This window comes from Thunnus thynnus, chromosome 1, assembly GCF_963924715.1.
Source record: "Thunnus thynnus chromosome 1, fThuThy2.1, whole genome shotgun sequence".
Classification (NCBI taxonomy): Eukaryota; Metazoa; Chordata; class Actinopteri; order Scombriformes; family Scombridae; genus Thunnus; species Thunnus thynnus.
The window spans coordinates 14,458,674-14,470,903 of NC_089517.1; the positions used below are offsets into that span (position 1 = coordinate 14,458,674).

General features: G+C 36.8%; 1 protein-coding gene across 3 annotated transcripts in view; it reads left to right on the forward strand.

Annotated features, from left to right (window-relative positions):
* The window catches only part of LOC137180799 (protein diaphanous homolog 3-like), a 190,480-nt gene that overhangs the window by 32,075 nt on the left and 146,175 nt on the right, over nucleotides 1–12,230 (forward strand). For all 3 annotated transcript variants that reach the window (XM_067586049.1, XM_067586061.1, XM_067586056.1), the window contains 4 exons: nucleotides 6,119–6,193; nucleotides 6,643–6,712; nucleotides 9,952–10,088; nucleotides 10,798–10,903. In XM_067586049.1, coding sequence (XP_067442150.1) covers nucleotides 6,119–6,193; nucleotides 6,643–6,712; nucleotides 9,952–10,088; nucleotides 10,798–10,903 — 388 coding nt within the window. The remainder of the gene's footprint in view (nucleotides 1–6,118; nucleotides 6,194–6,642; nucleotides 6,713–9,951; nucleotides 10,089–10,797; nucleotides 10,904–12,230) is intronic.

A 12,230-nucleotide genomic window follows, 5' to 3' on the forward strand; every position in this document is an offset into this window, starting at 1 on the left:
TAGCCAGATAAGGCGCCTCATTTTTCTCTTTGATTTATGACTGTTTTTGTTCCCAGGGAATGGGATGATGAATTTGTTTTCCTTATTTTTTTTTCTCACCCCGTTTCTCTGTCTTTCTGAGATGACAGCCCTCCTTCGAATATAGCCATACCTCTTTTGTACCTGTTGATGGAGAAGTGTGATTACAGTATGCCCCAGAGTGAGCATTAATTAGTATTTATAACATAATATAAATATCAAATAAAAATAGTGTTGACTAGTAACACTGGATAATTTTCCAACGTGATGTTGAAATTTTAAGGCAATGTTGGCATAAGATGTGGAATCATCGTATGCAGTCAGATTAATATGCATCAATTGCACACGGACTGCTGCTACCAGAGGCATTTTTCTATACACTGTCTGTCACCGTCTGAAGTCTTTTATTGACACGACTAAGTTAACTGCGCCAAGCAACTACTATCACAGCCTCTCTGTTGATTGAAAATGACATATGTCAGTATACCACTGATTGGTTAGGGCAAAAGAGACAGTAATTTATGTTCTTTATTTGTCTTTTTACTGGAGACAGTAAAACTCAGTCAACACTGACATTTAAAACACATCAATACAGGTCTGCCACGGTTAGCTCAACAGCTAATTTGCACTTGTAGCTCTATATATTTGTGAAATCTGCTCACTGCTTGTGGAGGAAACAGACCATGTACCAAAATGTTTTGTGGCGGCTCTGAAAGCTGCATGTGTAGATCTGCTCCATGACCTGTGTAAACACTGAAGGGATGCGGGCCATGCTACGCTATGATGACTGTAGATGTCTGCTCTGTGTCCTATCTGTATGATCCCAAATAACTAATGACAATAATAATGTTAACACTTAGAGCAGTCAGACATAAACTGGTGCAGCAGTTTCTCTAGCAAAGAAAAGATGTGGAAAGTGTTCATTTTGCACAACACAACTCCAAACACTGAGGACATTCAGACAGAGAATGTGATTGAAGTTTCTCATTTGGGATGTGGGAGGGGTGCCAGATGTTAGGAACTAATGAAACCCAAGGGCTGCCAGAGAATGCTAGATTAGCTAACACAATTGAAAATACTTTAATCACTTTAGAGTCTAGACAGACAGCATGTAAAATACAAACCACTTAACTGCACTGCGCAAGGATAATGAAACAGGTCACCTTATGATTACAACTACTGATTCTTGTTTGAAAGTTATTATCATCACCATTTTCATTGATATTATCAACTATAATACTGCTATCTTACTATTATTATTTGGCTTTATTTGCCTCATCTCAGCTCTTCCTGACCTTCAACTATGACACAAAGACTCCCCTTAGATACATTGTTGTCTCAGTCTGATTATTCTTGCTCTTGAAGAAAGTTGTAGAAAAGGTATCATATTGTCCCTTTCTGGCCTCTGTGAACTACTACATTTCCAGGTACCTTTTACAAGAAGCATTTGAAAGCTGAATTATGTCACCACTCTCCCCTTCCCTTCTTCTCACTTTTCAATCATGTGTTTCAATGTAGATGTCCTTCAAATTTGTTTCAGCAGACCCTGACAGTGCAGGCCTGTTAGTTTCCTCTGTAATAATTCCTGCCATAGATCAACTGATTATTTTCCTTTGCTCTCTGCTTTACCTACTGATGATGAAAAACTAGCATGCAGTTGACACTGAGCTATGCATTTCAATGAAGCTCTTGTAAAGACCCAAGCCCTTCCTACTCTATAACCAGAATGGCCTGGCCTATGGCCCAGTGAGAAGTGTAGGCTAAATGGATTTTTTCTCAAACATGAGAGCCTCAATCCTTAGCTGCCTTGGCACCAGCCTTCCCTGTCTCTTCATCATTTCCTGATCCTGACACACACACACACACGCATGCATGCATCTTAATGTGAAGGCCTACACTGATTCCCTGCCTTTTGTCCTCTTTTTGTAAGTGGAATGAATTTGAGAGTAGGAATGATGCCTACATGATTTTAAATTAAACATTCACTACCATTTACTATGCTTAAATCACTACTGTATGTCAGAGGCATTTCAAGATTAGTGTTGTTTTTATTTGTTTGTTTGTACATTAAATGCCCCTGACGATATTAAAACCCAGTACATCGTGGTCACATGCTATGCTTACATGGTGCACTACACACCGTAGATAACTTACGCAGCAGGATGCCCAATATAGTTTTTCTACATCATTTTTCAAAACATGGATGAATACATCAAAAGCAACTAATGTTTCCCTCTAACTGGTTTATACAGTTGTCTGTCTAGCTCACATGGAATAGTTTAAACATAGAGTTCAGATCTCTGATTCCCAGTATGAGGCTGTTTGTATAAAAATGTAGGCACAAGATGGTCTGCACTTTTGCTGTATTTCTCAGCAAAAATGAAGCATATCCAGCAAGCTGAAATTGCAAGTACTATAGTCACTGAGCTGTGATGTCTCACATGATTGCATGACATTCAATGACTCAATGATTGGACGATCAGAAAATATGGACAAGGGGAGCCATGGTAGTCTACTGGTTAAGACACAGACCACGTAGCTTTAACAGCCACAGATGTTTGTTGCTTGTCATACCCCTCTCTCTACACATAATTTCTGTCTCTCTGCACTTTCAACTATTAAATAAAGATAAAATAAAAAATGTCAAAAAAAAAAAAATCTTAATCACACCTGTTAACTAAAGTGACTTTAAGTAAATTGAAGTGTGAAGTGACACAACATAAGGCAACAACTTTAGCAAGCTAAGTTAATTGACCTATGCTGAAATTACTTGAAGCAGCAGCTGGTTTGCTATTGTAATCCAATGGTCTGTTTTTGTTTATGCTACCTTTACTATGACATGCCTAAATCATCACTAGTGCAGCTAATATTCTATAGAAGTTGCTTGATAATTTGAGTTGAGATCCCTTGTGTGCATTCAAGGTGTGTTAAGGTTAAATAAAACAAAATAAAAATGGCATCTACCACCATCTATCCTATTATAGCTCTTCATGGTTTTTAGTACAAAAATGCAAGTAGTCACTATTTTTTGCTAGACATGGCATCGTACTGTAAGACCAGGTAAATAAACTCATGGACACACATGTACCTACAACCTTGTACTTCTTTTCAAGAAATAAATTCAGATAACAGCTTCCCATTTTATGTTGTCACCTTGAGAATTTCTGTAGATTTGATGCTGGGAGGCATGCAGCTTGTTGACTAGAACAGTACAAACACTGAATGCTAATGTTCACAGAGATGTTTTTCACTTTCAATCAGAAGGGAGATGCAGTTGCTTACAATCTCACTCACGCTGCCTTTGTCTCTGTTTTCTGCATACCTAAAGATATTTGCCTAAACTATATCATATTTGTTCCTGTTTGTGCTCCCTTTTTGAGTCAGGGTTAAAACTTCTCTGTTCTTTTAAAGTCACTGTTGCTCTTTTTCCCACTCCCAACCATCAATCTCGTGTGAAAAACTTGGATCGCTAACATATGATTTGTCAGCAACAAGGGAAAGTAACATTGTTTTTATCTTGATTACCATTCTGTGTTGAATTGTATCCAATAAGTCTCAAAATTGAAGTTGATTTCATGAGGCAATGGTTTATTGCTTCTGTTATGCAATGCATCACACACACCATTTCTCCTTCATCTGCTTTAAGTACAGGTTTAACAGTCATTGTAATGTGACAGTGGGGAGAGTAAATGAAGTCTTTGGTTTACGTAAATGAATACTCTATCTTCTGCATAGTTCTCAGTTATATTTTGATCGAGAGAGCAGCAGTAGCTGAGGAGCAGAGGCCAGAGTTAATTGCAACCACCTAACATTAACCTGCCTCAAGTGTTCAGCTAGAAGCTCAAGGAATATGATTTAGAATCATGGATTTTTTTTTTTTTTCTCGAGTAAATATATTGTATATTCCAGCTTATGTATTCTCTTGGAAATGTCACAAGGTCACTAATTTTCTGAAAGCTCAACATTAGAGAAAAAAGGGCACCAGGCTAGCCGGCACTCAGCTCATGAGATGCTGTGTGTGGGGGGCGGGATCCTCTGGAGCCTCCGAACATTCAATAACTTACACACACATTAAAGTGTAAAACAAGAAAGTCCTAGCCTCATCAAAAAAAGGAAAAAATATGAACATAGGGCAGTTTTGGCAGTTGTTTGCCATCCACCACGGTTGGCTTGTCTGTAGCGCACTATTGCAATAGTACGGTTATTGCGACAGCCCTACACTAATGTAGAATAAGATAAATATTATTAGTTTAACTCTTTTTTTGAGACACACAGCATTGGAAAGGATGGCTTCTTTACTGGAAAGAAATTGTGGCCTTTTAAACAAAAAATAATGTATATTTTATGTTGGTCCTAAGCTTTTGATATTACTTTTTTAATCATAGGCGACAGTCCCCGGGATCCATCAAAAGCTCCTCCCTAAGATGTTTCTAAAGTCAACTTTGACATAAAGAGCAGCAGAAAATTCCAGTCCTCTCATACAATAGCTTATTTGATGAAGCAATGTGAACTTGCTTAACCCTTGTTATAGAGATGCAACTCATCAATGTCACTTAGTTCATACAAATATAACCTCCACAGGAATTTATTTCTGTCCCTGTACCCCGAAACTCCAAGCTCTTTACTATGCTTTGGAATTTATTATTTTTTTTTGCCATTTTTCTATCTCTCAGAAAAATTTGCTCCGACGTTTTCAGACATGTGAGGAGCTGCTGACTGGGTGAGACCAGCCGGTCATCTCAGCTGCTAGCAACCGGACTCCTGAGATGATCGGCCGGTCACCATCCATTGTCATCCCACGGAAAACATGATCCGATGAACTGATCTGGGCATCTTGGTGATTTACCATTGACTCTAATGTCTCTGTAGCATTTTGATATATGATAGAATTCCTTTTGGAAGATAAATTTTGGTCTCAGATGAAATCTAACAATTGTAGCTGCCACATTAGTTTGTCTGAATGTAAAGTGGAGCTTCGTGTTTTTACTGGTCAGAACAACAGCGCTGCCTCTGGGGCTCCATATGTACACATATCACTCCATTTCAAAAAAGTACTAAAATGAAAAGATCAGACTATATTAAAGTTTGTTTGTTTAATTAAGCTACATAACAGTTTGGATTTTAATTATCGCTACGTTACAGACTGAAGAACATAATGTACTGCATCTCTCTGTCAATGAGGTTATTTTTTATGAAGAAAGTGTTAATGGAGCTTTGAGTTGAGATTATTTTATCACAGTACAGTCAGGTAGTTGTGTTGAAGCTGAGCTGCTGCTGACAGCAAGTATGCTGCTCTTCCAACTGCAGAATGACCGTACCGCATCCTCCCATCCTCAGAAGTTTGTACTCCCGAGTCGAACTAGCCAAGTCTGAACTAGCAAGTACGCAAGTCCGAGCTTGGCGTACTTGGTATTGAGAAAGGCCCTATGTCAAATTGGCTTCAGTCAAAGTCCGATGCATTTCCTTGGGGCTTGGTCACCACGTGTTGCCACTTCCTGTATCTGTTGTTTCAAATTAAAAGCCCTCTAGCATTTCATACACGGTCCAGCCATATAGTAGGTTTTGACCTAGTCTTGTTTCTTCTTCTTTTGATCTGACTTCATGTGTGGTTGTCCAATTACTTTTGAGCCCCCGAACTTTTGGCAGTATGTGTTAAAAGGACTATATTTCCCACACAGTTCTTTCTGTATTGATGTAAACGTACTCAAATTAAAGCTGAGACTTGGCACTTTAATCCTGTATCCTTTATTTTATTTCAAATTGAATGTGCTGAAGCACAGAGCCTGGAGAGGAAAAAATGTGTAACTGTCCAAATACTTACTGTCTGGACTGTATATAAATAGTTACAGCTTTAATTGTATCTGAATGTACTTTCCATTTGTCTTTTTCTTCTTCTATCTATAATGTTTTAGAACAGTCTTTCTTATGAGGCATATAATCCTAAATTTACTACTGCTGCTCTTCTCCTCAGCACAAAGTACTGACCTGTCCATATTTTTTCTATGTCTTAAAGCTTTCCACAGTGGTTCATGAGTGTGAAAGTGTTGTCAGTTGTCAGTCTTATCCTGTTGTGGTATTGATTTTATGTTTGTTATTTCAGTTGGGTGCAGAGCTTCGGGCATGAGGGTCTTGGACTGCTTCTGGACATACTGGAGAGGTTGCTGTTCAAGAAACAGTAAGTTCATGCATGCACCAATATTCTTTTACTGAATCTTACCTATTTCATTATAATGATGTGTGTATTCAAACAGTCAATACTAATAATTACTTATAAAAAGTGGCAAACAAAGTTGTATAGTTTGGACATTTGTGGCTTGTTTAGTAATTTTAAGAAAATAACTAACCCTAATAACTCCAAATTTGTACATTTACTAATTAAAATGTTAATTCAAAAAAACAGTGTTCAGATCGTTTTCCATTATCAACACATTCGTTGCATTTCTCTGGGTTTGCTATTACACACTTTCTTTCTATCCTTTATCTGCATTTGTGTATATGAACATATGTGTTATATCTATATACATAAATATGAAAACTAATTTTCAAACATCCTGTATACATTATGTAGTCGCCATGCTATTGATTAGAGACCAACTGCTCCTCATTACTCTCTTGTGTCCCCAGGCAGGAGAAGCTCGACAAAAAGAACCAACATAAAGTTGTCCAGTGTCTCAAAGCCTTCATGAACAATAAGGTAATGATATCAACCAGCATTCAACCCTAGAACGGATATGTTTATTTTGTCCTTTTCCCTTATGAAAATAAATTATCTAAAATATCTTTCTGTATTTGGGTTGAGTCTCATCTCCCATCCACATTGACATCTGGTGTTTTCATGCAAGTGCCAAATTAGGCACCTGGGATTTCAGTTACAAAGTGCTTATGACCAGTGGAGGGGTGGAACAGCATCACAACAATATGGAGTCAATTGAAAGGAGTTTTACTGATGTTCTGACATAATCTGGATGACACTGTGTGACATATTTGCATAGATCTAAGGTTCCTGGCCCCTCACTCTGGAGTCAGTACTTTTTGATGGCTCAGGACCCACAGTATAAGAGAGTGAGGAATGAGAAGAGTTGCATTGAGAGAGCGAGCATCAGAAACAAAACTATTTGTTTGGATGTGATGACATACTACAGGACAAATCAATAACCATAAATTACTCAGCAGATCGTTGCTACTTTGGAGACATTTGTTCTGGAGTTTTCTGTCTGCTTTTCCTCTGCTGCATGTCTCCTTTGCAGCACCCGTTCAAACATCAGTCACCAAACTGTAAACTAGGAAGAACAGTGTCTCTGTGCCTTTTTGTTGTTTTTTTGTGTGCAAAAAATGTTGCTTAAACAACACTGTCATTTTTAAAATCTGTTGTTGTCCTGTTTCCCTAATCTTCAGGAATCTGCTGTTGCAATTGAAATGCGAATCGTGCAAACTGGACTTTTAGTCCTGGATTTAGTTCCAAACAAGCCATAGTGCAGCAGGCATAAAAAGCACAGAAAGATGTTACTCACAAAGCAAAGTGTTACAGACACAGCAAACTAAACACAGAAATAAAATCGCATTTTGTAAAGGCATAAAAAGTACGACTGGAAGATGCACTGAAAATTCACTGAAATTAAAACTATGAATTTCTCGCTAACCTAATTTAAGTAATGGCAGTATGTTTGTTAAATTAATTTTCTTCTGGCAGACTGTTGCTTGTACAGTTTGTTTAATTTCAGAAACGGAATTTTGTAAAATTATAAAATGATATGATCATATTGTGATACGATGAGATTATAAAAACTTTATTGATCCCACACAGGGAAACTGAACTTTCATAGCAGCAGAGGTTCAAAAACAGATGCATAGATGAATAACTTTAAAATACTGGAATACTATATATTTTGTGATCACCTATTGTGTGCAGGTGAAGCATAGAAAAATATATAAATAAAAGGTAATGAATACTATATTGACCAATATGTATAGTAATTATAAAGTTAATTGACTTCCAAATTATTTCTGCTGAAGTTCAGTAGACATTAATTTTGATGTTGTTGCCCAGGTCTAAGCACTTCTGCACAAAATTGTGTATTGTTTAAGTAGCTGTCAAAATGCTTCAACTTTTCCGATTAGAACTCAGTAGCTATAAAGGAGGGGGAAAAAAATTGCCACATGGAGCTGAAACCCAGCAGAGACAGATATACAGCCACTCTGGCACAAAGTGTGCTGTAAGGTCTCATGTAATCCTGCGTCTCAACAGGAGCCAGACGCAAGCATTTACCCGTAGGCCTCTCTGTCAGCCTAGACCTATCCCTGGCTGGAGAGGCATCTTGGGATGGGATGTACCCACAATGCCAAGAAGACAGGTGTTCTCTGCCAGCTGTCAGGGCAGCTTTTACTTCTTCTGCCTTCCTGCGTCAAGACAAACATTTGCATGTTTTGTATTGTCTCACCAATTGCATAATAATGTCCAGTAATACTGAAAGTTACCACACTGTAAAAGTGCCCTTTGAACAGTTTATCTGTATTAAGAGAATGTGTTTTATCTAATATAGATTTGAAATTAACATTTCCTAGGATGCATGGTTAACATAAAAATATACAGTATATAGCTGTACAGTATATAGCTCTGAGCTCTTTAATTTACTTTAATTTTATTGTCATGTATACTTTATTACTCCATGATTTAAATTTTGGTCAGTCTTTACACAATCACACTATATCTACTTTGTATATCTAAATATGGGTCTTTAGTATTAAACATTCTGCTAGGTTTTGATAGGTATAGAAACAGCTGCTCCCCAAAAATATTTTGTTTCTGAAAATTCAGCAACCACTGCCTTTTTTCAGGACAAAAGTACATGTATACTCTGTGTGGTTACTGTGCTCATGAAGTACATTATGTAGAGCCACTGACTTTATAGACAGTTTATGTATGCAGCCAAGATAATGGTATGCGAATATAACAGAAATGCGACAGAAAAATCAATAAATGTCTAATGTTTCACACAAACTAAGCAAACAGTTTAGCTATTTGCATTGAACTATTCAGATACAAGGACATCTGAATATCACGTAGCTCGATAAGCTGACTGCCTCTCTAAATGTATAAAGCCCCCAGAAGAGGCAAACAGAAAATATGATTCAAGTGCTCAGTCATGCTTGGTGTTATTACAAGGTCTAAAAAAGCAATTTTTACAGCCTTTAAAAAATGTGTTTCAATTCAAACAAAAGAGAGAAGTAAACTATTGACACCTTTAAATTAAAAGAAGCTTTGTTTACTATAAAGAGTGAAGTCATTTCAGTCTAATATTTGTATGAAATCGGTTTATTTAAATTAATCTTCTAACAAAGTCAGACGTTGATTAATTGATTTTTCTCCATAAAAATTAACCACAAACAATAAATTAATCTTGATTCTTGTTGTTCAGCTAAAATGACAGTTTTTAGTTGCTGAAACTGTTCTTCATTGTACAATGCTGTTACCACATGCTGGGTACTGTATTGACAAATAGAGCAAATACAATATTGTGTCTTGAAATGATGCTGCTCTTTTCTGTTTGTTGGTTTTAGTATACAACATACCGTAAAAACACACAAAGCAGAATTATTCTATCAGTCTAATAATTATTTTTCCACTTAATCACATTTTCCTTGTGGCTGAGTTCATTTTCACAATAAGTTGTGCTGAGCCAGGCCTTTGAATGGCATTGCATATACTCTACAATACATTAGAGATGGAACTAAAACAAATGTTAACCTTGAGTTTGACTTATGTCAGAGATTTGATCATTAAGTCTTAATTTAGAGTGCAGGTAAATATACTGAACTTGAATTGATCATGTGTTCTTAAAACAAAATTTGTTTTTATTGTATTCTTGTTGTTGCAAATGGACAGAATTACAGCATATCTGATAAATCATGTTTTGTGTTTTCTGTTTATTGCAGTATGGCTTGGATCGAATCCTGGGGGAGGAGAAAAGTCTTGCATTACTGGCAAGAGCAATTGATCCCACCCAGTCTGCCATGATGACTGACGTGGTGAAGCTGCTCTCAGCCATCTGCATTGTGGGCGAAGAGAACACGTATGTTGTGGCCTCATTTTTTTCTGTCAATAAATCTATGTCATACTTATTTTCTAATGTTAGTAGATGATGATTTTTGATTTCACAGAAGTAAAATTATCCATTAGCTTAGTGGTTGTACTTGAAACTATGGTCCAGTTGATAACTATCCATTATTATTTATCAATTTCAGAGAAGGGCTTTAAAGCATTGTAAAACAGCCTTTTGCAAAGGGCTGAGCTGCCACAATTTCCCACAGTTAAAATGCTTGAAGTAATGCAAAGATAGGCCTGCAATATGTTCTCCTGTGAGTGTCACTTACACTAGGAACAGAAAGTATCACAGTACTGGTATTGTATATACAATTGTATATTAATGATTTATTGCAAGAGTTGTACTAAGTGCAGCTAAGGTGTTTGTCTTATTTTGTTGAAAATACAGGAAAGACTGACAAAGCAAAATATTTAAAAAAAAATATTGAAATTAATCTATTATTGAATTAACTTGTATATATTGAATTAATATTAGAATTAATGTTTTCTTTTATTTGAGTGTCATACAGTTTCCAATTGTCATCACAAGCCCATCCACTCAAGCCCAACTGACAAGAAAGTAACTTCAGATATAGTGGACTAGAAGAGAGCTTATGGTCAAAATCACTGTAAATGAATGTATTTCTTCATTTTTTTTCCCCCAAGTGTTCGCTGATGCATTTTATGTTCTCATTTAGTTTAGAGAAGGTCCTTGAAGCTATCACCACAGCAGGGGAATGGCGAGCTGTCGAGAGGTTCAGTCCCATTGTGCAGGGACTCCGGGATCGCTCGGTTCAATTACACGTAAGTGCAAAGCACATGCACATCCATTGATGCCTTGTTTCCCACCAGATCTCTCTAACATTAAATTTGAAAAAATGGATTGACTGCAGGAAGTTGACCATTTCAGAGGTCTCTTAGTCACTGGCATGCTTTTGTCTGATGACTTTTTGTAAAGAATTATTAGTTGTACTCTTGTTTTCAGTTAAATCTGAGTCTTTTGTATGTAAAGTACAGATCCTGTCCTAAAGGAAACATTGAGGCACCTATAATTTGATTGTTTTTACCAGATTTGAGTATTTTTGTATTATTTGTGTTCATTAACTGTTCTTGCAACAGTTTGGTATAGAGTAAGATTCATGCTGGTTAAGTGCCCTAGTTGAGGTTAGGAGATCAAACAAGCAACTGTGAAACAATGAGGCAGTCTGGAACCGGTTAATCTGATTTTATCATTTGCAGTAATTAACATAATCAGCATGTGGTGCTGTTAGTTGCTCAATTAACACCAAGATCTCCTGTGATCTGGGGTTGCCAAATGTAGTAACATTCACTGATGTTTCTATCTGCATTTAGGTTACACGAACATCTAGTAATAAGCTGTACTTGTTTTATTATACAAGCAGTTGTGGGAAAAAAAATATAACAAGATTACACAATAAAACAAACAAAACCATAAAATCATAGATTTCTCTAACTTTTACAGGAATAAGCTCTCCTTTTCTCATGATCTTTCTCGAAGCAAAGTTAATATTTTTGAAACTCAGAATAACCTTCCTAACCCGCTTTCTAGTTTGACAGTTTTTTTTTTTTTTACCGGTGAAGAGAGTGATCATTCATCCAATACCTACCACACAACTATCTTTTATAGATGCAAAACTGTAAACATACTCCTAGATGGTCAGAGGTGTAGTAGAAATAGTGAGGGAAGAAAAGAATGGATAAACGGACAAAATTAAAGGGAAACTGACAAAAAGAAAATTACATGTGACATTGACACTGACAGCTAGTATTTCTTTCATACAGAGGCATTTAACATCCAATACTCACCTGTGACATTACAAGCGTAACCTTATGTACTGGATAGTTTATAAGGCCTTGGTTGTTTTTAACTGATGTTGGGTTATTTCTTACCACTTCTTATACGCAGCATAGATCCCTTTAACCCCATGCATTATTAAAACACAGTTTCTGTTACCCTAACAGAGGCACTGTGTGGCTAAAGGCTCTCTCTTATTTGTCGACTTTTGTACACAGTCTCCCCTTGCGGTCTCTGTCTTAGGGAAATTGTGAATTTGACAATAACTGCAAATGGACACCACCGTATACCTAAATATTCTCTTACAGCATGAGA